Here is a 27,996-nt window from a genome sequence, read left to right as displayed (position 1 = left end):
GTAATAGCTCTAGTTGAATAGCATAACCAGTAGAGAACTCCAAGAGTCAGCCTTGGGACCTCTGCGATGCATAATAGTTGTAAGTGATTTGATGAAACTATTAAAAAAAAAAATCTAAACATGCGTGTAATACCAAGTTATGTAAGGAAATAGGGTATTGATAGGAATATAAATCAAATAAATCAGGAGTCTTAGTGCAGCAAATGAAACTCAAATGGAAGTGTGTGTGTAGTAAGAATTACAATTCAAATTACTATTATTGATTTGTGTTCAGATTCTTGGGTTTAAATTCAAAATGTCAGTTTTTAAACCTCAAGCTCGCACTAAAATAAAACTGCAAAAGCACAAAGCAAAATTGTCAGTTTAATAACTTCTAATTGTAGGTTTTACCTGTGGGCATTTTTGCTATTTTTCTATTTTCATTTACACTTGTTCTGTGTGTGAAACTAGCAGATTTTTGTCCCCTCTCCCAAGATTGGGGCACTGAGGGCAATTCTGTCAAACCTCAAAAAACTGCCTGTGCCATGGAACTTAGCATTACCTAGAGCAGTTGTTTGCAGTCTTTGAGTTAAAAAGTGCCCAGGCTATTTGCAGTGTTAAAGAAAGAAATACACATTTCTACCAGTGGTTCAGCAATTTAATTCAGTGCGTAGTTGAGCTGTACAGACAAGAAGGTCACAAGTTCAATACCCAGTCTGTGCTGAGTTAGTTGAGAAATTCAACAATAACCCTCTGCAAATTCTTTCCTAGGGGAAAGCCGGTGTCTGACACAAACAGTGGAGCTTTCTGCCCTAAAAGAGGTAATAAATCTTTAATACGTTGTAGTTCTGGATATGTAGAACGATTTCAATGCTTATATTTAACCAAACAATAGTGTTTACAGTATTTCTGCTCAACAAGCATTCCCAGAGATAGCAGGTGCCAGGCATCTAGCCAGTGTCTGCTGATGTTGAGTATATTAGATAGTAATAGTCAAAACTGCCAGTTAATGATGGAATGCTCTTATATCTTATTACATTGCATAAAATAGAAATTTGCGCTTGGGCCTGGTGTGATAGGGTTTATTTTACAATTGGTGTTATGATCAGATAACATGGAGGCTTATTTTCAATCTTGGCAAACGTTTAGGCATATTTAATAACCATGTAACTGGAAAAAGAGGTTAGCTACCTTTGGTAGTTTCTTCATCCTTCTTCTAAGACGCATTCTCTACACAAGCTGGAGTGACACAACACCAGGTCACATTATCCTGGAAAAATTCCAGAAACTTTCTTATCATAGGCACTTCTACGTATTTCTCGGCTCTCCTGCATGGTGGGATTTTTTTTTAAATGCTCAGTTGGATCCATCAGCATTGTCACCTACACCAGGCTGCTGAGCTTCAGAAGTGCCCAGACAAAAAGAGTCTTTTTATTGTTTATGTACTAGCGCATAAAGTGGGGGAACATTAAAGGATGGGGTTGCCCATGTACCAACCTGTTCCTAACGTTAAATTGTAGCGACAACAACAACTTGCATTTATATAGTGCCTCTAACGTAGTAAATCTTCCCAAGGCGCTTCACAGGAGCGTTATCAAACAAAATTTGACACTGAGCCGCGTAAGGAGATGTTAGGACAGGTGATCAAAAGCTTGGTCGAAGAAGTAGGTTTTAAGGAGCGTCTTAATGGAGGACAGAGAGGTGGAGAGGTTTAGGGTGGGAATTCCAGAGCTTTAGGGCCTAGGCAGCTGAAGGCACGGCTGCCAATGGTGGAACGATTAAAATCGGGGGATACGCAAGAGGCCAATATTGGAGGAGCGTAGAGATCTCGGAGGGATATAGGGCTAGAGGAGGTTACGGAGATAGGGAGGGGCGAGCAGGGTCAGCTCTTTAAGAGATGTCACGTTGGGTCCATGTCCCTGGTGCCATTCAATCCTGAGTTGGCCCTGTTGGTTAGAAAGACAGGTACCAACTCATTCTTTTCTTCTAGCCAGCGTCAATTCAGTAGAGGTATCGAGTTGAAATTGTACTTTTGGTATCAGTTAGTGCTGTTCCAGTACAGCTACAACACAGGCATCTACCCGACAATCTGGAAAATTGCCCAGGTATGTCCTGTCGACAAAAAGCAGGACAAATCCAATCCGGCGAATTACCGCCCCATCAGCCTACTCCAATCATCAGCAAAGTGATGGAAGGTGTCGTCGACAGTGCTATCAAGCAGCACTTACTCACCAATAACCTGCTCACTGATGCTCAGTTTGGGTTCCGCCAGGACCACTCGGCTCCAGACCTCATTACAGCCTTGGTCCAAACATGGACAAATGAGCTGAATTCCAGAGGTGAGGTGAGAGTGACTGCTCTTGACATCAAGGCAGCATTTGACCGAGTGTGGTACCAAGGAGCCCTAGTAACATTGAAGTCAATGGAATCAGGGGGAAAAACTCTTCAGTGGCTGGAGTCATACCTAGCACAAAGGAAGATGGTAGTGGTTTTCGGAGGCCAATCATCTCAGCCCCAGGACATTGCTGCAGGAGTTCCTCAGGACAGTTTCCTAGGCCCAACGATCTTCAGTTGCTTCATCAATGACCTTCCCTCCATCATAAGGTCAGAAATGAGGATGTTCGCTGATGATTGCACAGTGTTCAGTTGCATTCGCAACCCTTCAGATAATGAAGCAGTCCGTGCCCGCATGCAGCAAGACCTGGACAACATCCAGGCTTGGGCTGATAAGTGGCAAGCAATGACCATCTCCAACAAGAGAGCGTCTGACCACCTCCCCTTGACATTCAACGGCATTATCATTGCCGAATCCCCCACCATCAACATCCTGGGGGTCACCATTGACCAGAAACTTAACTGGACCAGCCACATAAATACTATGGCTACTAGAGCAGGTTGGAGTCTGGTATTCTGCAGCGAGTGGCTCACCTCCTGACTCCCCAAAGCCTTTCCACCATCTACAAGGCACAAGTGAGGAGTGTGATGGAATACTCTCCACTTGCCTGGATGAGTGCAGCTCCAACAACACTCAAGAAGCTCGACACCATCCAGGACAAAGCAGCCTGCTTGATTGGCACCTCATCCACCACCCTGAACATTCACTCCCTTCACCACCGGCGCACAGTGGCTGCAGTGTGTACCATCCACAGGATGCACTGCAGCAACTCGCCAAGGCTTCTTCGACAGCACCTCTCAAACTTGCGACCTCTACCACCTAAAAGGACAAGGGCAGCAGGCACATGGGAACACCACCACCTGCACGTTCCCCTCCAAGTCACACACCATCCCGATTTGGAAATATATCGCCGTTCCTTCATCGTCGCTGGGTCAAAATGCTGGAACTCCCTTCCTAACTGCACTGTGGGAGAACCTTCACTACACGGACTGCAGCGGTCCAAGAAGGCGGCTCACCACCACCTTCTCTAGGGCAGTTATGGATGGGCAATAAATGCTGGCCTAGCCAGCTACACCCACATCCCATGAACGAATAAAAAAAAAAGAAATGGCACAAGTGCTGAAGCACAAGCTAGTAGAAACCATGTGCACTCAGTTTATCTTTACAATAGCTAATTTTATTCATGTATATGTTTAAAACAGTCCTTTCATGTGAGGCACACGGGATAATCACAGTAACAGGGACCTTGCTGGTTGCTGTTTGAAGGCAGCCATGGAGCTGCTGCTCTCCGATGTTTTCTTCAAGAAATGATTAAAGTTTCTTTCCTAAATTTAGAAACAAAATAAATTTATTTATTCTAATTTTTATATATAGTGTGTAATATACACTTTTTCCCCTTAAGAATGGATTTCACATGTGCTGGAGTGAACATTTGAACCTGATGTTGGGAAAAACAAACTGAGGCCTGGGGGCGAGCTTTACCTTAGAGTGCAGAAGCAGGAAGAGTCTCGTGATGCCTGTGATATAATAAGACATCTTTAAAGATGGATCAGCCTTTGTTAATTTTTCCTAGATGATGTGACTCAGCACCAGCTCACTCCAGCAGCATATGGAGGATGGAATCTGAAAAAGAATACCATTTTCTAATGGTTAATTCATTGCTATTTATACAAGTTTGGCCCCTTAACGACCAGAAATAAGCAATTTGAGGTGTAAGCAACTTGACTTTTCTAGATTTTACCTGATTTATAGACCTCTAGCAGTACAAAGCAAGATATGGCAATTAAAGAGACTTGAAAATCACACCTCAACAATTAAAATTTCAAAGCATTTATGAAAGAAAGGAGACTATAGTGGGTACCTCAAGCATCACACTAATCGGCAATGGGCATTGCAAGTCCCGGAAGTCATTGCTGAAATAAAATATAGAAAATTTCAAATCTTATTGAAGTAGGTGATAACTCCAGAAAATGGTTAAGTTGCCATTAAAGGATGACCAGATTATTTTGACATACATTAATATAAGTACCACCAGAGGCAAAGATCCTAATATACCACCCAAAAAAACCTGACTTAGGCTGAGAAAAGGGTAGTAATTTCCATAGAACTGTAGAAGTTTACAACATAGAAGTAGGCCATTCAGTCCATCGTATCTGTGCCAACAATTTGCTAGAGCAATCCTGAAGTAATCCCACTTCCTTCAGACTCTTGTGCACAGAAAATTACACTCCTTTAGAGCTATCAAATTCTCGGCCAACGTTAGTCCAGTCTGATCATTGGAAAGACAAACATTGTAACTGGTTCTGCCGAGAGATATCTTACTCTGGTCTATGACTATTCTGGTTTGTTTGCTGGAGAGGGAGACCAGACACAACAAAGCAGAGGTCTACAGAGACAAACTTCACTCTGGCATCAGTCCCAATTGTATCTTCTTTCTCCTCCCTCTCTATATTTCAACATTTTCTGTCCTTTGATAGGCCAGCAATGTGTAGACCATAAGCTATTCCCATCAGTATTGCTGTGTATTTAGGTGCCTGGATGCATGGTTTGGATTCTATTTCCACACCTATGATGGGACACAGGTCATTCAAGTGACCTGTCAAAAGCAGATGAACAATTCCCATTTTAGGATAGCTCAGTTCAAATGACAATCAAGGATGAGATTCAAAGTCCAGGTTTAGCTATGTAGAAGTTCGATTGAGCAACTGTTTGGTGAAGACAGCAAACTCTTTGGCTTTCAGAAGCTTTTTGATAATGATATCTATTATCCTGAAAAAATATTTCTAACTGAAATTGAAGTTTCTGGCAGCAAAAAAGTCCTTCTCCGGGCTATTCATTCGGTGTGCTTTCCGGTCATCTCACTTACACAGTAACACATCCATACCGGGAGTATAAATGATAATCACTTGACTGTTAGATTTTGCCTGTTGAATGTAAAACTGAAACCAGATACATACATAAAGAAAAGAAACTTTACAAAAGGATTAATTGTGGCCATCTCAAATCACAATGGAGCCAATTTGCACAATACTTCAGTTGTATCCATTCCAATGTTATCTTAACAAATCTAGGGCAAGATGCAAGATGAAAATTTGGTGACTCCTCCTGAAGGTGCATTTACATTATACTACTGCAGCAGCTGGCAGACCTGAATTCAGTTTCAGTGCTGTAGGGGTAAATGAGGTGACCTTGCTACATTTGGAAGGACAGAGGCTCACCTAAAGAGGTGATTTTTGACAGTGTTTCTGGAGGGAGCAGCACCACGTGAGCAGTATAAATGCTTCTGACAGCAGCAGGTTCAGCATGTCTGTATAGTTGTAAACAATTTTACAACACCAAGTTATAGTCCAGCAATTTTATTTTAAATTCACAAGCTTTCGGAGATTTTCTCCTTCCTCAGGCAAATGTTTGCCTGAGGAAGGAGAAAATCTCCGAAAGCTTGTGAATTTAAAATAAAATTGCTGGACTATAACTTGGTGTTGTAAAATTGTTTACAATTGTCAACCCCAGTCCATCACCGGCATCTCCACATCATGTCTGTATAGGCCAGTGATGAAATCTCTCAGCAACTTGCCATTATGGACCCTCTCCAGGGGTATAGGATGGTACTGCAGCCAGAAAATAAAATTGTGAATCACCACTGTCAAAGAAACTACATGCAATGTTGTTTGTCTGTTGCACCTGTGCTTTGAAATCTTAATGGAATGAATTCCACAGCACAGCATCTCTGGATGTTACTGAACCATGTCTTCTTTAAGCAGTTCTATAATAATGAATAGCTCCTGCAGTATGTATAAGTTCCAGCCTATAGCTTTTTGGAACTTTTTGGGCATTGTGTATATTTTACTTTTCAGAAGTCAGGGCAAAGTATTGAGCAGCAGCTCTATTTCTTAACAGTTTTCAGTGTTAGAATTATACAATCTGCCAATTTCAGTGGGTTAAGAACGGATTGGGCCCGGGTAAATTGGAATCAAAGATTGGCAGGAGAAACTGTAACCGAACAATGGGCAGCCTTGAAAGAGGAGATGGGTCGGGTACTGTCTAGGTACATTCCCACAAGGGGGAAACGAAGGGCAAACAAAGCCAGAGTTTCCTAGATGATGAAAGAGATAGAGTAAGATGAAGCAGAAAAAAAGGGCATATGACAGATGTCAGGTTGATAATACAAGTGAGAACCAGGCTGAATATGGAAAGTTCAGAGGGGAAGTGAAAAAGGAAATAAGAGGGGCAAAGAGAGAGTATGAGAATAGACTGGCAACTAATATAAAATGGAATCCAAAAGTCTTCTATAGGCATATAAATAGTAAGAGTAAGTAGTAAGGGTAGTAAGAGGAGGGTGAGGCCAATTAGGGACCAAAAAGGAGACCTACACATGGAGGCAGAAGGCATGGCTGAGGTACTAAATAAGTACTTTGCATCAGTCTTTACCAAGGAAGAAGATGCTGCCCAAGTCACAGTAAAAGAGGAGGTAGTTGAGATACTAGATAGGCTAAAAATTGATGAGGAGGAGGTACTAGAAAGGCTGGCTGTACTTAAAGTAAATAAGTCACCAGGTCGGGATGGGATGCATCCTAGGTTGCTGAGGGAAGTAAGGGTGGAAATTGCAGAGGTACTGGTCATAAACTTCCAGTCGTCCTTAGAAACAGGGGTGGTGCCAGAGGACTGGAGAATTGCAAATGTTTCACCCTTGTTCAAAAAAGGGTGTAAGGATAAACCCAGCAACTACAGGCCAGCCAGTTTAACCCAGGTGGTGGGGAAACTTTTAGAAACGATAATCCGGGACAAAATTAATAGTCACTTGGACAAGTGTGGATTAATTATGGAAAGCCAGCACTGATTTGTTAAAGGCAAATCGTGCTTAATTGATTGAATTTTTTGAAGCGGTGACAGAGGGTTGATGAGGGCAATGCAGTTGAAGTGATGTATATGGACTTTCAAAAGGCATTTGATAAAGTGCCACATAATAGGCTTGTCAGCAAAACTGAAGCCCATGGAATAAAAGAGGCAGTGGCAGCATGGATACAAAATTGGCTAAGTGACAGGAAACAGGGAGTAGTGGTGAACGGTTGTTTTACGTATACAGTGTTGTTCCCCAGGGTTTGGTACGAGGACCACTGCCTTTCTTGAAAAATGTTAATAACCTGGTCTTGGGTGTACAGAGCACAATTTCCAAATATGCAGATGACACAAAACTTGGAAGTGCAGAGAACAGTGAGGAGGATAGTGATAGACTTCAAGAGGACATAGACAGGCTGGTGGAATGGGCGGACAGATGGCAGATGAAAATTAATGCAGAGAAGTGCGAAGTGATGCATTTTGGTAGGAAGAACGAGGAGAGGCAATATAAACTAAAGGATACAATTCTAAAATGGGTGCAGGAACAGAGAGACCTGGGGGTATATGTGCACAAATCGTTGAAGGTGGGACGGCATGTTGAGAAAAGTATACGGGATCCTGGGCTTTATAAATAGACGCATAGAGTACAAAAGTACGGAAGCTTTTGTAAGCAAAGATGAACCTTTATAAAACACTGGTTCGGCCACAACTGGAGTATTGTGACCAATTCTGGGCACCGCATTTTAAGAAGGGTGTGAATTCCTTGGAGAGGGTGCAGAAAAGATTTACTAGAATGGTTCCAGGGATGAAGGACTGGTGAAGCTGGGGCTGTTCTCCTTAGAGCAGAGAAGGTTGAGGGGAGATTTGATAGAGGTGTTCAAAATCATGAGGGGTCTAGACAGAGTAGATGGAGAGAAACTGTTCCCTTTGGCAGAAGGGTCAAGAACCAGAGGACACAAATTTAAGGTGATTGGCAGAAGAACCAAAGGCGACATGAGGAAAAACTTTTTTATGCAGCGAGTGGTTATGATCTGGAATGCACTGCCCGAGGGGGTGGTGGAGACAGATTCAATCGTGACTTTCAAAAGGGAATTGGATAAGTACTTGAAGGGAAAAAATTTGCAGGACTACGGGGAAAGGGCGGGGGAGTGGGACTAACTGGATTGCTCTTGCAGAGAGCTGGCATGGGCCGAATGACTGCCTCCTGGGCTGTAACCATTCTATGATTCTTCTATGATTTATCCCACTAAAATTATGGAATAAAGTCGTTCTGACATCACCAAAAAGTAGAACTTATTTGTGGCTGGATGATGTGTGTAAGTACGCAGTCTATTCATTCCAACAACCAGGGTTTCAATCTAGCCAAGACTGGTGGTTTGAATGTTTCCTGTAACTGATGGTTATAAGGATCTAAAATTAAATAAAATTAGCCAATCTGGATTTGTGAGCGTAAAACTGCCTCGGTTCCTGGTTTTCTTTGCTGATCATCGCTTTCTGTGAAGGCGCAAAGATTATTACAACTGAGACATTTTTCAGCACCAAGCCGCTGAAACATGGGAAAGATGGTGATCGTTGTGTTTTATTTTTAAAGTCACTTTTTTGCTTTTGCATTAGTTAAGGGACTTATTTCTCGGAAAAATACTCAAGCTCCTTGAATGCCCTATTTCAGTGTATTTCTAAGTTACGTTTGGTCCTCATGCTGATGCATCATAGAAGTTGAAATCGTTACGAGATTGAAAATATGAATTGCTTGCAGCATAATCGCACAGTGCAGTAGTGACAATAAGTGGGTGGACAGAGCCTTTGTTCTGTAAAGTTAAATGAAAATTTAACTTTTTAAAAAAGAGTTTAAAGTTAGTGCAAAATAAAAACAGAATAGCTGGAAATACTCAACAGGGTAGACTGCATGAGTGGAGAAAGAGAGTTTGTCAGTCATTGTTTCAGGGTTAAGACCCTTCCTCATAATTAAAGTTAGTTCTCCTCAAATGGTACACTGGGTAAATAGTGTACTGAGCCATACAGATCAGGAAGCTCCCAGGTTTCATTGTTAATCTGTATTGAGACAGGGTAGAAGTGGGAGTGTTGTAATTGGCTTCATCATCCTTGAGAGGGGAGAGATTGCCCAGCATTTTCACACTTAATCACTGTCCGATGATTCCTCATGGAATTGTGACCTAATGAATGCCACACTAAGACAGGATTGGGCTTGCCTGTGATGCCCTCTGCAGTTAAGTAGAAACAGGACCTATATAGAATTAATGAAAAGCAAATTTAAAAGTTATAGCAGGCAAAATTGAAAGAGTGATAAATCTTTGGAATAAATTGTCATGATGGTCAACAGAACAGAAAAAATGAGGTTGCACGAAATGCACTTTTAATGTAATCATGAGAGTGGAAAGATCTTAGAGGAATGCATATTGATGGGTTAAATAGCTTTTTCTCATTTGTGATCTTATGTTCTTTATAAGGTAAGATGCAGCTGAGTAATGTGTTGGCACTTCCTGTTTAGTCTCACGTGAAGAATGGCTTTTTGAAAGTCAGTGTAGGAGTCAGTCCACTGTCTTCAGGGAAGGATGAGTAAAAAGAAAATTTCAGGAGACAAAAAAAGTCCTTAGAATAGAACTCTCTTAGATCGGTGTTATTGGGTTACTTTTTCAGAAGGGAAGCCTTCACATTTACTTCATGCTTGCAGTTTTTGTGAATTTATGGATGTTTTGTGCTGTATAATAAAGCCAGGAATTCCTTGCTATTGATGCAGTGCTGAACCACAGATTCCATGGCCTGGTTTCAGATAATATAAGGTTGATGAACTTCTCCCAAGAACAAGTACAATTAACTTCATTCTAATGGCCGCTTTATACTGCAGTTTTTATGTCGACGCGAAAGCAAAAAAAATTAGGTTTGAGACCCCATTAAACATTCCAAAAGTTTTAATAACATTGATTTGCCATAAGTAATAGAAGCTGCATTGTTAATTTTCTATTCATTTTTGTTTCTGTGCAGCTGCTTTATCAGTGGAAGAACCAAAGAAATGCTATTTATTGCGAGAACTCACTGCAGAGAGATTATCCATTGAAAAAGGAATGTTGGATGTCGATCGACTCATTCTTAAACTCTTAACCTCTGGCACTTTGGACTTCATCTCCTTGAATAATATTACGAGATATCCAGTTAAGAATGACAGAACTCGAACTCTGCTGGATCACTTTTTAAAAATAAATAACAATGGCATTTTAAGGCAGTTTGTTTCTCACATGCGGGACCCAGTGATACTAAATGAAGGAGCACTACACTGGGCTGAGTATATGCAAGGATGCAGTAAGTATCCTTCCATTTGTTTAGTTTCTACTTTGATGTTTGTCATATTTGTTCTGCTCTGCCCAATTTTTATTTTTATTGTTATCAATGTTGACCATTCATCCTGGGATTAGGATCCTTTCGCCTTTTATGAAACTAAATGTACTTTCTGATCAGCCTGTGTTGCTGCATCACCAATTTGTTTTCACCATTGGTGAGGAAAGTTTTGGTTTTCCAGCTGACCCATTTAATGGTGGCTCAGCTGAAGTTAAGTGGTCATCCAGCCAGCACTGTACAAGTGGTCTGACATCTTATGACAAAATCAGTTTTCAGTTTGTTACTCCAAAATGTAAAACTAAGTAACTGGCGTTTTGTGGTACAGTGCTTCATTTTGTGTCTGCTGAATTCTAGCCAAAACCCTCCAATGAGACAAATGCAAAAGCATCCTGCAGTTTTATGGAGCCAGGAGGAGAATTCCTGCTCCTTCTGACTGCACACAATATTAAAAAATTTCCACATTTCTGGGTTTTTATTGAGTGGCCTCCAACGATTCTTTTAAGGACCGCTAGTTAGGCTGCTCAAGACCCAGAAATGCCAGATGAAGCTTGCGCGTCGCAAGTTCCGACTAGGGCAAACAAATTTAGGAGTTGGGGTCTGAAATAAGTGCAAGAGCCTATTGTAGTAGACTGCCTATAAAAGGACCCCGACCAATTTAGAAGTGGCCCGAACTCCCTTGCAAATCGGGCCTGGGTCTCCACATTGCTAAATTGATTATTGTTGCGCCCATTTTAGGCTCATAGGTTGGCAATCTGACTCCTTTTCCATTCCGGCTACTGACCCATTTTTTATAATTTTATCTTTCCTTCTGTCTAATATTACTGAATTCTCCCTTATAGTTTATCATCAGATAAAACTAATCTCTTGTAGTTGAAGGTTTTTAAATGCTCAATGCAACTGGAACTTTTAAGTAGAACACTGTATAAAAATACCTTGAGATGGGAATGAATACTTTCAATCTAAAGGATTCTCATGTTTCCATTCTCTTTCTCCCCCCCCCCCCCCCCCCCCCCCAAAAAAAAAAACAATTTGGAAGATTTTGTTTTGAATGTTTTCTACCTGAGTTAACTTATTTCTTCTTTAGCATCAGCTACACACCTGAGGAGTGAACATTATAGCCTTACAAATGTATTCTGTTTCAGCTTGGCTCAGTGGTAGCACTTTTGCCTCTGAGTCAGAAGCACATGGGTTGAAGCTCCACTACTGATTTGACCTAAACAGGCACTTCAGTGCAGTACAGAGGAGGTACTGCATTGCCACTTAAGATATTAAACCAGGACCTTGTCTGCTCAGGCGGACAGAAAATATTTTACGGCACTTTTTCAAAGAAGAGCAAAGAGTTCTCCTGGTGTCCTGGCCAACATTCATCTCTCAACCATCACCAGCAAGACAAATGAATTGGTTCTTCATCTCATTGCTGTTTGTGGGCCCTTACTATGTGCACATTTGTCTACAAAACAACAGTTTTGTCAAAATTAATTAATTGGCTGTGAAGTGCTTTGGGATATCCTGAGGACATGGAAAGTGTTGCATAAATGCAATTTTTTCTTGGCTGATTGGTTTTTGGAAAACATATGCATAGCATGCACATAAAAATGTCATCCTGATGGTGCAAATATAGTCAATACTTCTCTGTCATACAAAGTCTTAGGACGTGCACCATAGCATCAACTTGTTTTTCCCCTAGCTGAATAGGTTGTGTTCTCTGCTCTTTGAGTCACACCTCTCATTAAAGGAAAGACTCTGGTTCCTCCTCAGGAGTAGGTTAGATTATAAACATTCCACTTGGGCAGTCTCTTTCAGGTTTTTCTGCAAACTTAAGATTTGGCACCGATCTCAGGATTGGACAACAAATGTAACTTAAAAAATGGTGCCCTTCTTAGGAAAGGCATGAGAATAAAATGTGAACAGGCTCAGCAACAAGAAGTACTCTGTTCAGATCACGTGGCAACAACTAGCAATCAACTACGTGGTTTCTAGGCAATCATTTAAAATAAAATCAAAAAAGCAGGCACAAAAAACATGGCAAAACACAAAGGGGCCTGAGACAAAAAGTTGGATTTACAGTTGAAAAATTGTGACCCTATTGGGCTGTTGCTAATCCATTATAACTGCTGACACTGACACATGCGCCATGAAAACAAAAAACGGTGCATCCTCAGTTGAGGTGGTTATGTTAATATCAACAACCCACAGCAAAAGTTTTAAATATTGAGAAAAATCCAATATTCCATTCACAATTGCAATGATAAATGATTACGGCATAAAATGCTTGTCGAAAAACCACTGCCTACTACAGTTGATTTGGGTTCACCTAACGTACTTGCAAAGAACGTACTGAGAGCAAAATTTAATTCCAACTCCAGAGTCACCAATCACAGATTGTCTAGCCACTTTGTTGAATATTCTTGAACGTTCATCAGCACTTAGCAGTGCTAGTGGAAATTTCAGCACTGAATGGTGCCAAGGACTCATTTCAATCACCCAGCATCAGGAATGCGTCAAGTTGGTCTGTAATCATACTGGCACAAAGTGGGGCCAAGGATGTTTTGATACTAATAGATGTTGGCAAATTTCTGGCATTGGGCAGTGACATAGACTTGGCACTGCCCCTTGATTCCAGAGATATGCCAGTGCTGAACCACTCCAGGGCGTATTGGCACCAGCTGGTGTTAAGGATGTATCGACTTTAATTGTTCCTGAATAATATGTAAGCTAGAGAGAAAATACACTCGATCCTTCCAAGAATAAATCTCTTGGCTAATCAGTAAGAGGCTACCCTGATATAGGGACTTACTAATGAAATAATTCTGGTCACACACTGAAGAGTGTTTCTGAAACTTCCACAGCACTGCTTGGTAACAGGCATCCTTCAGACTGCACATCAGAAAGACTAGTCCAAATACAGAGAATGCCACTAAATTTATTAGGGCAAGTATGGATAACTGGGTTTAGTTTGACACCCTAACCCCTGCATGAAGAATGAGTAAACCAAGAGCATCTATAAACTTTTTAAAAGGTAAATTTGTGGGAAAACAATGCTCACCTATCATCCTTCCCAGGCATTGGGGCCACAAGCCTCTTCCCTTGCCCACCATCAGCGTCCTCACTACAGTTATTAAGAAGATTTCAAGCAGCTACCTTTGTGGAAAGTAGTCAGATTTCACGGGCAAACTAGAATGAAGAATGGCTGCTGAGATGCCTTAAACCAATCCATTTGCACTCTGGCCAATTCAATAAAAGCATGGAACCAGACAGCAAGGTTTGTGCACCGGGAGCCACACAATTACAAGAAAACGTTATGAACCATAGTCTCCTTCATGCTCAATCAGTGCCTGTCATTGAGGGCCAAATGAAAGTTGGTGCACTTCAGCAATCTGTGCTTTGCACTTTGAGGCAAGGTCCACAACATTTGTCGTTCTTTATCACGTGGTCTGACTACAACCAGCATCACTCTTATAGAAGTTATCGCAACAGATGCCCTTTGACAGGAGAAGTATTTTTAGCGGTTAAGAAATTGCTAGAAGATTTTAAGATGCACCTGCAAATAATAAGGGAAGATTTCCTCCATGCAGTAGCTAAAGCAGCATTGCAAACACAATGAAGTCAATCAAAATAAAGATTGGGAGAGATGTCAAACAGGCTGCTGATTCACTATCACCTGTTTTACCCTTTCACCCTGGTTGTTGAAGGCCAATCATCTCAGCCCCAGGACATTGCTGCAGGTGTTCCTCAGGGCAGTGTCCTAGGCCCAACCATCTTCAGCTGCTTCATCAATGACCTTCTCTCCATCATAAGGTCAGAAATGGGGATGTTCGCTGATGACTGCACAGTGTTCAGTTCCATTCGCAACCCCTCAAATAATGAAGCAGTCCGAGCCCGCATGCAGCAAGACCTGGACAACATCCAGGCTTGGGCTCACAAGTGGCAAGTAACATTCGCGCCAGATAAGTGCCAGGCAATGACCATCTCCAACAAGAGAGAGTCTAACCACCTCCCCTTGACATTCAACGGCATTACCATCGCCGAATCCCCCACCATCAACATCCTGGGGGTCACCATTGACCAGGAACTTAACTGGACCAGCCATATAAATACTGTGGCTACGAGAGCAGGTCAGAGGCTGGGTATTCTGCGGCGAGTGACTCACCTCCTGACTCCCCAAAGCCTTTCCACCATCTACAAGGCACAAGTCAGGAGTGTGATGGAATACTGTCCACTTGCCTGGATGAGTGCAGCTCCAACAACACTCAAGAAGCTCAACACCATCCAAGATAAAGCAGCCCGCTTGATTGGCACCCCATCCACCACCCTGAACATTCACTCCCTTCACCACCGGTGCACCGTGGCTGCAGTGTGTACCATCCACAGGATGCACTGCAGCAACTCGCCAAGGCTTCTCCGACAGCACCTCCCAAACCCAAGACCTCTACCACCTAGAAGGACAAGAGCAGCAGGCACATGGGAACAACACCACCTGCACGTTCCCCTCCAAGTCACACACCATCCCGACTTGGAAATATATCGCCGTTCCTTCATTGTCGCTGGGTCAAAATCCTGGAACTCCCTTCCTAACAGCACTGTGGGAGAACCGTCACCACACGGACTGCAGCGGTTCAAGAAGGCGGCTCACCACCACCTTCTCAAGGGCAATTAGGGATGGGCAATAAATGCTGGCCTCGCCAGCGACGCCCACATCCCGTGAACGAATAAAAAAAAAAACACAAACTCACAATTACCCCCACTCTCTGTGAACATGTTTTAAATTTGCTACCCTAGAACATAGAGGGAATCTTCCCTCCTGCACCCGCAATGTCAGGGAAGGCTGCGAGATGCAGAACACCCTTTAAAACTGCCTCAATTGACAGACCACATCAGAAGCAGAAAAAGCAATACCCTTTCATTGCATCTTCTGCACTTGAGAATGGCTCTCCACTGCACAATGGAATCCACACCAAGCAGCCTTAGCCATGTCACCTTCCATGAGTTTGGCCCTATAACATTCACAGAAAAATGGGGAAGTCACTACAAACACATGGATTTTTAGAAACCATTTGAAGAGGGCTATCCTCTATATCTTACGATCAGCTTCCAGGTGGCCGTATCCGTAAAGCAACCGCATGGAGTATTACAAGTTTACTTAGCATTAATGTTTGAATGTGATTGTGGCTTATGATCATTTATTATAAGTCCTATCCTGGCAGCTGGTGCTACAATTGCAATGTAAGAACCTCATATTTTCTAAATTGTACTACTTTGGTATGCTCTTGCGGCGTGTGGAGAATATGTATGAGGAAGATCGATCGATTATCTACCTTGAGGAAAGCTATATGCTGCAGGACCTATTTGCAGTGTTGCAGTTGCATTTTTTAAGTGGGTGCTGAGTATGTTCTTTCCCCAGAACCAATTAAGATAGGGTTTAATCCTACTTTGTGTAAGATGCAGATCATTTGAAGAATGTAAACACTCCATTGTAGGTAATATCTTTTTAGCTGTTTTGAAGCACTAAGTTATGATGTCAGTCTTTGTTCAACATAATCAAAGTGTTGACGATAGACCTCCCCCAGGTGTCATACAAGAGTGACCTTTTTGACTGAGAACCTAATATGGCAGATCCCCATATGCTAGAGTAGTATGAGGGAAATACTGCTTTCTTTCAGTTAATGCCTGATACAGAATATTTCTTCCAGTGTTTGTGAGAAAATTAATATTAGCCTAAAATGATTTACTTCTCTTCCCACAATATTGCTCTAATTCAATTCTTCATCCACAATGGGTTGAACATGTGTGAGAATAATTTAATAATATAGATTTTAAAATATTTTATTTGTGAATATAATATTGTAGATCTCTTTCAACCAATCAGATTGCAGAACCAGAGATCATAGTCCCTTCAACCAACTCATCAATATCCCTTTAATCTGTCCTTACAATAAACACAAAATTCATATAAGATTTATAATAAGAATTTATTTAACTAAAAATGCAAAATGAGGGGACTTTTAGGAATTTATGAAGATAAAGGGCAGCACCATCTCGGATGCTATTGTCTGTTATGATATTGCCTCCCATTTTAATGAAATTAGTGTGAGGAATTCTGATTCAATTTCCAGTAACTACGTCAAAAGTAGTGAACTAAGTTTAATGTTTGGTGAACAACATAAAGTGTCAAAATTAGAAATTTCAGAGTGATGTAGTGCACATCGGTTCCAAGATTGTTCTTGAGGTACATGGCAGATAATGTAAGGTGAATACACTGCCTAGTCATGCCAAACTCTAAAGCATTTTTGGGTGCTGTCCTTCACCACTTCAATGATTATAAAAAAAATAAATTGCACCATCTTATATATTACCCCTGGCTTTGTGTTGTTTAGGTGACAGCTGTTGCATGTTCTTCATTAAGAAATATGCCGATATTTTTAAATACGTCTTGGAGGAATACGGCGTGGAGAGCTTTGCTGAATACTTTCTGAAATCAGGAATGTTGAAGGATTCGGAGAGCAAGGATTTATGCAAGTACAACTATAAGGAGGGAGCAGAGCGTTTTATGCACATCTTGTTCACAAAAAAAACCATTCTGTGTGTAGCGGACATGTGGTTTACATTGGTGGAACATCAGCATGAACTTCCTTATCTAGGACCATACATCAATAGTTTTCTGGAAGCATTTGATGAACAAAGTAATTGTTTTTTTTTGTCTAATCTGAGTAGTGGTGTCAGAATTTCCTCTGATTACAAAAGCAAATTTGCATTTTTAACACTAAAATGTCAGTTGTAATTCTTTAGGCTTTTCTGACAACATGTATAACATTCAGAGTAATAATATATATATTGAAAATAGAAGGTGGGTCACCACATTCCAAGCAGTACCTGTTACTCCAGTAGGTGGTGCTGTGATGGTACCTTAAGGAAAACAATATCTTTCTGCTAAAGTGTTTGAGGTATTCTGACGCTGAATCCCAAAAGATCAAGCAGTGAGCTAACTAAAGGCCAAGCAAAACATACGTTGCAAAGTGCGGCCAGTAACAGCAAGTCATATTGTGGGCTCTGTCTGGCTGCAAGGAGCATCTGCCTGCCAGGAAAGGACTCTGCGTATGCACACTACCATATCTGGATGGAGCTCCACTTCCACAGTGATGCACATCCACTGTATCATAACATAACAAAGATTCTGCAATAAGTCAATAGAACACTTCCAGGGAATCCAACAAGGATTTTTAAAATCTGCCACACAGTGACACTCCCAAGTGACGGAAGATGGTCTCCTGTAAGCTGATTGATGTTAGTGTATTTCAGAGTCAATTCAAGGGCTGACTCAGAAATTATGCTGCCTCTTTCTTATCAATGTGCATTTGAAACCATTTATGTGAAAGCAGCAGTATAATCATAACCTAGTATTTCTGCACCATGTTCATGCCAATATGATGGTGATACAAAAATCTTAATATTGAGTTGCTAATTCCATACCATTTCAAATTGTGTTACTTCCATTGAAAAAGTGGTGGTCTGCCATTGGAATAATGCTAAAACGTGCCTGGAATATGTGCAGTGGTACCTCAAGTTTTGGGGAAAGCCAATGCATCTAATGTATGTGCTTAGTATAACCTGATTGGCACAGTTGGGACACATTGTATAATGTCACCCATGTAGTGGGGTTTCAGGTAGAATAAGGTCACCACATCAAATCAGATGTCTTTAGCTTATGAGCTGGAAGAGGTTAGCATCTTTAAATGAGGCATAATATGTGTGAGCTTCTGCATTTGGTGTAATTTTCACTTTTTCATATTTTAATTTAGTTGGACCCTTCTGCCCACAATTTGATCCTCATTTGCCAGTCAAGCCACTATTAATAAAGAAGTGCTACGTTAATCTGTATCGCTTGCATCACTTAATACACGTGGAAGGCACGGAGGCTGTTCGGAGAATTTTTGACACCCATATCTCACCAGAGGAATTGGAAGAAGAAATTACAAAGAACAAAGTCTTAATCAAGAATCGGTTGGAGGGAATAGATTTTAGTAACTTAAGAAAAAAATGGATGAATATTATTTATTCAACAGAGAAATCAAAAACTCTGCATTTTACATTGCCTCTGTTTCAGTTTCTTGCTGTATTTATGAAGAAGTTTCCCCGTCCGAGAAAGGGCTGGACTGGTAGGCTTGCAAGATCTGACACTTCTCCGGGAGCTTATTTGCGGCGGATTTGTGAGATGCGAGATCACCTTTTGAAAGACATTTTCCACACAGATCTAAGTTATGAAAAATTTGACAGACTATGGAACGAAGCTGCAGAGATACTTGGTCAGCTTGGAGTCAATGATAAGAGGTTGCAAGAACTTCGCTTGCAGCCAATGAGCGTTGTGTTCATTGACAGGAGATACATGGAGAAATACTTTAACAAACCTCTGTCCCAACTTTTGGAGGAGCTTATTGTTAAACATCACAGTGGTAAATTTTATTTATTTATATATTAAATGCCAGTTAGATTAGTGCCATATGTGTTCAATGGACTTGTTACTATTGTCTATTATAAATGCCCAGAATCATTTCACACCTGTTAGAGGAAGAGGACCTATACCCTACCTGTCTTGGCGAGATTGAGCCTATTCTCTTTTTGTTTAACTTTACTTCTAAGTTTATTGAAATGTTTTTAAAAATCTGATGCATTAAAAAATTGCAGTAGCCGCAATAGTAAAATATTTGAGTAGCAACAAAAGTTCTAAAACCTCATCAAGACTGAATCTTGGCTCATTTGGTAAGCACATTGTCCAGTGTGGTACACAGTCATACAGATCAGGAAAGTTCCCTTGGGCTAAGTTAACTGATCTCAACTGAGCAATAGTAGGTGCGCTAGATTTGGCCTTAGGATATGGGGGAGAAAATCTGTCAGGTTTCCTGCTCTTGATAGCTATCCAGTGACCACTGCCAGAAAGAATGCCTGTGTGGTCATCAGGTGAGGCTTAGACTTAGCTTTATACCTCTTACAGTTGAATACAATCTAGAGCATAAATGAAGAACAGCCACTTGGGTAAAGTATGAAGTGTGGCCAATACCAGTAGAACTGTCACCTTCAGGAAGGGGAAGGAGGAAAAAAGGATTTTAATCTGTCAGCGTACGATGATGTGGACACAAACCAGTCTCTTCCCACTCCTAATTTAGTGAAGGGTAGAGCAATGAAAGGCTTGGGGACAAGAAAGAAAAGAGGCGAATTTGTGCAGAAACTGAATAAGTCCTTAGAAAAGGGCTGTTACTTGGTTGCTTCTCATTTCTATCTTATGTTCTAAAATTCAAGTTTTTCTTGATTGTTTTCATGTCCAGTAACTCCTGCTGAAAACTGTGCATGTGCAGATTTGGAGGGTACAGAATCAGGTTGGGTTATGCATCCATGGAACTATCCCAGGTGTTCCTCTGTATTCCAGAATAAGTTGGTGCCTTAGGAAGGAGATGAAATCAGAGATGGAGAGTGCTGGTGTGAACTGAAGAAGAAGAGGGCATTGGGAGATTGTTAGAGGGAGTGAGTTTCCCTCTTAATTGGGGGTTGATGATTAGAGAGGAAGAATGCCTTTGCTAATTGAGGGAAATAGAGGGTAGGAGTGCACCTGTTGATTGGGGAAGATAGCTAGAGAGGAAGAATGCTTTGTGAATTGCATGGTGGGGTGGTGGTGGTGGTGAGGGAGGAAGATGGTTAGAGGAAGTGGAGTGCCTCTGTGACCGGAAGTAGAGTGACTATTGAGAGAGGCTTTAGGCCGGTGATTGTCAAGTTGGTCTCTTAAATAAATAGGGATAAACCTAAATATTTTTTGTATTTTTGAATAGAAAACCAATAGTGAAGTAAAAAAGAAATGAAGATGAGCCATTTTAGTGAATAAATTCTAAATTTTCAAATGGAGCATGCCTAGATATATATGGGTGTTGGGGGTAGGAGAACCATTTGGAAGAAGTGTATGTAAATTGTTGGCTCCAGGAATCTGCTGGGCACCTCCTCTTTCTAATCTGTATAAATGACTTAGATTCAAAAACACAATGAAAGTTGGTCACATTTGCAGAAATTCAAGTCAGATGAAGCAGGCAAGGAATCACAGGAGGACCTGAACAATACTTGCAGTTGCAGAACTATGGCAGGTGAAATTCAGTACAAACAATACTACACATTGAAAGAAAACAATCGGGGACATGCTTACTCAATGAATGAAGTAGAACTAGCTTCAGGAGAGGCTGAAATAAATCTGTGAGTATAATGAGCAATGGCCATATCCTGTCTTTGCAGATCAGCAAAGTGACCAATGCTGAACTAATTGTCAAAACAGTACAGTATATGTCTGAGGCCATCATGCTGAAGTCAAATAGTGTTCTTGTCAGGCTACATAAGGCATTCAGTTCTGGTCTCCAAAGGACAAGGAAATATCAAGTCTTGGGAATGATGTGGCGAAGGAGTGCATGGCTGATTCTTAGTATTAAAGGACTGATGTTGAAAAGTTATAAAAATTTGGATTCTTTAGCCTTGAAAGAAAGAAAATGAGGGGGGTCTTTAGAGATATGTAAGATACTAAGTGGAATAAGAAATGTAAGGAAACTTACAACACCAGGTTATAGTCCAACTGTTTTATTTGAAAATCACAAGCTTTCGGAGGCTTTCTCCTTCGTCGTAGTAGAAAGCCTTCACCTGACGAAGGAGAAAGCCTCCGAAAGCTTGTGATTTTCAAATAAAACTGTTGGAATATAACCTGGTGTTATAAGATTCCTTACATTTGTCAACCCCAGTCCATCACCGGCATCTCCACATCATGGAATAAGAAAGGTTAATCCTGATCACTGTTTTAAGTTAAACCATGACTGTAGGACTAAGGGACATGGTATAATCTAGTAAAAAGCAAATTTAGGACTGGTGTGAGGAAATATTTCTTCACATAGTGATTAATACCTGGAATGGTCTTCCGGCTAGGGACAGGAGACAAAATCTCTGGAATTATTCAAGAAACAATTAAATGTAGTGCTGGTGGGACCATAGTTATCTAGGAAAAGGATAAGTTGAATGGCCATGCTCATCTGACTAATTGCTTACTTCAAGCTTATAGTTTCTTGCAAAACTACATATGGATTTATGGTTGCTGGATTCTGTATAGCTTGATACTTGCTCGAAGCAAATCATCATATTGCATATTTATTTGCTTGTTTTTTTGCCATTTACTTCATGTGTACGACAATGTTGTTTCTGTTTGTATTTAGGTATCAGTTCAATTTGTGCTTGTTCGTTGGCAAAGGATCTGTGTGCAGGTAGGCCTTACAGTAGTCAAGTGTGATTTTTAGAGAACTGGTATTTTTTTAAAATTTACTCTGGCTAACCATTCCAAGTGGTGTTTCATCTGTGAATAATGAATATGGGGTAAATCTGATGAAACAACTTGATGTTGAAATTTCCCTGGTCAATAACCTGGCAAAAAAGTACAAACTAGGAAACGGGGGAAATTTCACCCCTACACTGGTTCTTTGATGTCTTTGCACAAAATCAAAAAAAGACCAGAAACCCCTATTAAAAGCTTTGTGTAGGAATATATGATTCTAGTTTTATTTCAATCGATTGCACACCCAGAATCAACGATCGCTGGAATTCTTTACCCCAGAGGACTATGAGAGGCATACAGAGAAATTTAAGAGGCAAAGAGAGAGAAAACAGACAAGGAGAGACTTGGATTAAGGGAGAAAAATTTGTCAAACACAGCATTGGCAGAAGTGTACAAAACATAAGGAGGGAGAGAGAGTTGAAGACAAACTGGAAGGATTGGATTGGGAACAGTGCACAGAGACATTTACAGGAAGAAAGAGGCACAATTTTTTTCTAATTTTGTCTGAGTGCCACTAAAGATCAATTAGTAACAAGAAAAATGGATGCAAATTTTCCAAACCTATAGATTTTTGTAAAAATATTACATTTATTTGTGTTACAATATTTTTACATCATGACAATGTTATTATAAGAGGTTGCTATTTTGTTTAGCCATGCAAAATTATGCATACATAATAATTACCTCTTTTCTTTGTGATGTTCTTGATGAGATTTGGAAAAATAAGTGTCTATGAACTAAGAACAGCCCTGTAAGTATTTTGTGTGTTAAAGGAGGAGGGATATTATGTTATGATTATCAGCCATTAGAATACTGCCTGTTCTTAACTGCTGCTAACAGTCTTGTAATCCATTGAATTCACCAGCCCCATATAACAGCGAAGCTGGAGATCATTAAAGAGCATTGCAAACAGTTGCTTCTTGTATTGCTAGTATTCACAGTTATGTAGTCAGTTCTGGTGCTTGTTCTTATGGTTTGACCTTGAATTAATACAAATTAGCTGGGGGGTCATGCATCACAAATTAATAATCTGTCAAACAGGAATGCCTTCTGTTTAATACTTTATGCATTTTTTAAAAACACAATCAAACCTCTTGTACTTTAGGGCAACAAACCAAAAGGCTTGGAACAAAAGTGGTTGATGCTAAAGAAGACCAGAAAGAAAAGGAGACTTCAGAGGATGAGTTTGCAAAACATGTTTCTGTATGTTACTGACTTTCTGAATCCAGTATAGAATCATTTGCTCTTTGGTAACTCTTCATCTCAATGTCAGTGGCAAACATTGCATCACTATTTGTAGACGGAGGTCCAGGGCTTTCAAGCAAATAATCCCGTAACAGTGAACTGAATTAGCAGCAAGCTATACTGACACTTGTGTTGGGTTCAGTGTATGCTCAGAATTCCTTACACTTGATCCTTAAAGCATTTAATTAAAAAATTGGGGATTGTTCTAATTTTTTTAAATTATTTTTTCCCCTCCTCTCCACACTCATGAGATGGTACTATTCCACAAGCATCAGTTCTCCTCTGGTCGCCCAAGTGGCTGTTTTATTTTCATTCCTGGGATGTGGGCATTGTTGGAAAGACCAGCATTTATTGACCACCCCTAGTTGCCCTTGAGAAAGTGATGGTGGGCCTTATTCTTCCCAAGGCATTTTACAGAGTGCATGAGCAAGAAGAACTATTTACAATGTTGGCAAGTATAAGAAGGCAAGAGGAAGTAGTTGAATGGTCAGCGGTTGGGTGAGAAGGGATCAAGGGAACCAGAGATGGCCATATGGAAGAGATGAGCTTGGAGAGAGAGATGGGAGAGAAACTGCAGAGTGACAGTGGATCGGAGGTAGGGTTGCTGCAAACCTGGAAGGAGATCAAGAGCGGTGGAATATAGAAGGAGGCAGCAGATGCAGCTCCATAGATGATGCCAATCTTTGAGCTGAAGAAATCCATGAGCTCTTCACACTTGGTATTGGACATGAGGAAAGAGGGGGTGGAGGAAGGGCATTTGAGGAAGTGATAAAAGATGGCCTTGTCAGTGATGAGACCTCAGAATTGTAGTGGCCGCAAGAGATGGAAAGAATCAAGAGCATACAAGCATATTCTTGAAGTGAATTTTATTTTAGTGCACTTAGTGTAGTAGTGCATTATTTTAATGCACTACTAGTAGCAGTCCCACCACCATGTTTAGTGAATGCTGTTTAGCAGTTTGCAATTTGTGGTGGTGGGTAGCAACAGGATTAACGCAATACAGCAAGGACTGTTAAAGTTAGCATTTTTTCCCCAGTGTAACGGGTGTCTGTGCTTCAGTGGTTTAGCCATGCTGCATCATCACTTTTAATAGTGAAAAGCAATCCACATGGGGCTGTAGATCAGACAGCATTTCTTCCTACCCAGTTTTTGGTTTGTGCATTTGTGTGAAAACTTTAATCTTGTCTGTCTGGGGAATGGGCCGTGAAACTCCTGATATTGAATGTAGCCATTTTCTCTCTGTTCCATTGGAAGCAGAACTGTGTATAAATTAACCTTAGAATATTCTTACAAATTTGTAACTTTCAGCACCACATAAAATAAAATCTTACTGTACACATAATAGACTTTGTGTCATTAAAGATTATGGAAATAAAATGCAGATTACAAATATTGGATTTCAAATTTTGCAGCTACCTTTTGGCATATTAATGATTTGTCACCTTACACTTCCCATTTTACATTGGAAGGTCGGGGTGACCTAGGTTATAGACTGCAATTATAGCCATCAGTCCAGTAAGATGTGCACTTACTGTTTCCCAAGAACAAGTGGTTTTATTTTTCTTCATGCACACAGCAATCCATCTGGAAGCCAACCAAATAACAGATTATACTAACTGTAACCTTGGAATTTATATTAAAGGCAGCTGCAAAATTCAAGTCCATGATTACCTGTTTCTGAAGTGAGGTCTTAGTTACTATACTGTTAGTCAATGCGAAAGTTAATTTTTGCTTTTTTTAAAAAAAAAAAGTCCTTAACCTAACTTCAATAGCTTAAAAGCATTTTGTTCATTTATTTTGTACACATAGGCAACAGGAGACTCAAAATCAAAGAAAAGACGGAAAAAGTCAAGAGGTAAAAAGGTACGATTTTGCAATGTTGTGAAGCATAATTGTAAACAATTTAAATTTTATGCTGTACTTTCCCTAAACATTCCTACGTTAATTGGCATTACCTTTTCCACTTAAAACAGCTTGATTTGACTGTAGTGAAAATCACCTCTATGGTCATTTGGAAGATAAATTTCTTGTTTACTTCAGTAGAGTGTTTGGCTGGCACAGACTCACTCTGTAAGGCCTATCAATTATTGCAGATTTACATACCCTTTACAGTGTTGCCATCAATTGCAGTCCTGACTTCGACAGCAGCGCCACAATGTAAAGGGGTCAGCACAACTGCTTTTGAAGGAGCAGTCAACCACTACAAGTAGTGGTTTTCCCAGGATCCTTTGGAAGTAACAGTGTTATCAATGGCAAATATAAACATTGATGCAGCAGCCACTAATATTTGGGCCACAATGAGCAAGGAATACTATTTTCTGGCCCACAGACTTTCCCCAGCCATCCCGAAAGGTCAGTGACTGCAAACATCTGTCTCGTTTTCATACTTTCAAACTGTGTATATGTAGTTGTTTCTCAGTTGAAATTCAGCCACAATTTGCATGTCAAGTAAGTTGTTTTTTCAAATCCTCATGCAGCAAGTGGAAAAAGTTAGATTGTTGCTGTTTGTTGAAAATTGCTAAATTTAGTTATGAAAGATCCATGTGAATAAAATTGAGGAATAGGTCCTTAAAAATGTAGCCCCTTAACAAAAATTTTAAGTATTTAAACACCTGACTCTATTGGATTAGTTTGGATTCCTAACTTTAAACCAAAATATAGAAAGTATTTTGTGGATTTGGCTGATCTATTTGTAGTGCAAACTTACAAAAAATATGAGATTTAGTAGTAGCTTATTCTAAGGATGTGAGATAATTTAATTACCCATTAATGTGATAACTTACTGCCATCCAATCACAGAATAAATTGTAAATCGATTAACCCACTCAATTAATAGCATAAATTACTTGATTTTTCCTGTTTTAGAATTGAATTCAGGTCTCCAGAAGTGAGGGGAAGTAACTTAACACTTACATTAACCAGCTCTGTATCTTACAAATCTCCTGTTCTATTTGGGAGGGTCCCAGATCACCCATGCCCGTCCCAAACCTGCAGACAAACCATTCAACTCTATTACCGTGTCTGGAGCACTGAATTATGGAGGCTTGCTTGCAACATTATGATTTAGGATCACTGCAAGGTGTGGTGTTCTCTTAAAGTTATGTGCGGTCTACAGCCGTACCATCCAGCCCTGCAACCTCAGTCTGCTTTGACTGGACTGCCTTTGAATCCTAATTACAGACACTTTTAAGACTTGTGTGAAAAACAATCCTAACCTCATTGTACCTCCATTACTCATAAAAGAACTTCTCTTTATGCATCAACAGTGCTCTATTCGTCTAAATGTAAATGAAGTACTGCCATTAAAAATAATTACTATGTGAATACAGGGTAAAAAAACAGAAGCTGCTGCCCAGACACTTCCACGGGAAGCTGAAACGCTCAAAGAATTAAAAAGGTAAGAATCCTTCATTGTAGTTCAGAACTCTAATATTTCCATAATGTATTTCTTTCATGAGAAGCCAATAAACAGATGATCATGCTTAGTAATTTTTTTTTAAATTTAACTTTTAAAATCAACTTTTTGGATCATTATCGTAATAAACATTTATTTTTGAATCTTGTTATTTGTTTTGCAGTCACTTTACAGATTCATTGTGTCTTGATACTATACATAGTTGATGAGCATCACGCCACTTTCTCAATTTACATTGTATACTGAGAGTATGACCAGTGGAAAATAACAATGGATGGGCAATTCTGACTGCTTGTGCTGATGTTCACTGTGTTTACCGAGGAAAGATTCTGGGAATAGCTGGATTGTTATTAAAAGGGCATTCACACTACAAAGCTATTGTCGATGCAAAGACACTTAGGCTTTGCGTCAACGCTAAACTGGTATAGTATAAATGGGTTTTTAAGATCCAAACATGCTCCGGAGTGAAATGGAGTAAGACTTCCTCTTCCAATGAGTTTTGCTTCACATTGTTCCAGTGCCAGCTCAGGCCCTGGTACTGGATTCCACATCTGCACTACAATTGCAGCATTGGTGTGAAGTACTATAAATGCCCCCTTAGGATTTAGACCTGCCTTGTTGGTTTCTTTCATGGCTTATATATTGTGCACCTTTTCAGGTTTATTGTTTGCAATTACTTAAGGGTTGTATGTCATGTGGTCATCCTTTGCCAGTAGGTCAGCAATGGATCCAGACAAGCTGTGGGGAGCACAAAATTATTTTTAAAACAAAAGTAAATATTTAAAACTTATGCACTTAACTGTTTTGCACCTTACTGCCTGTAAATGTAGTAAACCTCTTACATTTCATTTTCCAGTAAATATTAGATTTGTCAGAAAATTCCTGGCAGCTGCATTTTTGTACAGTTTCTTTTCCTTAAACAGTTGCTCTTTTGGAATTTACTTTATATTCAGAGTCAAAAGTTTAGATTTCTTTAACTCATTGGACATGGGTTCTGAGAATTTTTAGCCTGGCCTAATCTAGAATTGCAGCATTTAACACAGTACGTACAGATTTTGTATAAAGTAGTTGTAGACTTTCTCTGTCCATTCTCATGAAGAGTCAACCACTTAGTATAGGAGAAAAGTCGCTACAGCCAAGAAATTACCATATTGATTGAATTTGATTTCACAGTGTTGTTCCATTTGGGATTTGAACACATGACATCTGGATTGCTAAGCTAACTAAGCACTAAGCTCCCGTAACCATCCATAAGGGTCTTCAGTTAAAATAGCTTGTCCAATTTCAATCCAGTTCTTAATTTTGTAAATCTTCATCAGAAAACAGTCTTTAAAGAAAGAACTAGCATTCATACAGCATCTTTCACGTACTTAGGACATCCTAAAGTGCTTCTCGGCCGTTGAATTACATTTGAAATGTAGTCACTGTTAT

The 27,996-nt window shown here is 40.2% G+C and overlaps 1 protein-coding gene across 4 annotated transcripts in view; it reads left to right on the top strand.

Annotated features, from left to right (window-relative positions):
• Positions 1-27,996, top strand: part of LOC137327359 (E3 ubiquitin-protein ligase DZIP3-like) — a 124,821-nt gene that overhangs the window by 13,595 nt on the left and 83,230 nt on the right. For all 4 annotated transcript variants that reach the window (XM_067993069.1, XM_067993068.1, XM_067993072.1 and 1 more), the window contains exons 4-11: positions 751-800; positions 10,214-10,528; positions 16,939-17,244; positions 18,361-19,011; positions 21,790-21,837; positions 23,011-23,108; positions 24,960-25,013; positions 26,480-26,547. In XM_067993069.1, coding sequence (XP_067849170.1) covers positions 751-800; positions 10,214-10,528; positions 16,939-17,244; positions 18,361-19,011; positions 21,790-21,837; positions 23,011-23,108; positions 24,960-25,013; positions 26,480-26,547 — 1,590 coding nt within the window. The remainder of the gene's footprint in view (positions 1-750; positions 801-10,213; positions 10,529-16,938; positions 17,245-18,360; positions 19,012-21,789; positions 21,838-23,010; positions 23,109-24,959; positions 25,014-26,479; positions 26,548-27,996) is intronic.

The sequence above is a fragment of the Heptranchias perlo genome, chromosome 11 (genome assembly GCF_035084215.1).
Source record: "Heptranchias perlo isolate sHepPer1 chromosome 11, sHepPer1.hap1, whole genome shotgun sequence".
NCBI lineage: Eukaryota > Metazoa > Chordata > Chondrichthyes > Hexanchiformes > Hexanchidae > Heptranchias > Heptranchias perlo.
The sequence above is the reverse complement of the archived record's forward strand: the minus strand, read 5'-3'. Positions and strand labels throughout refer to the sequence as shown.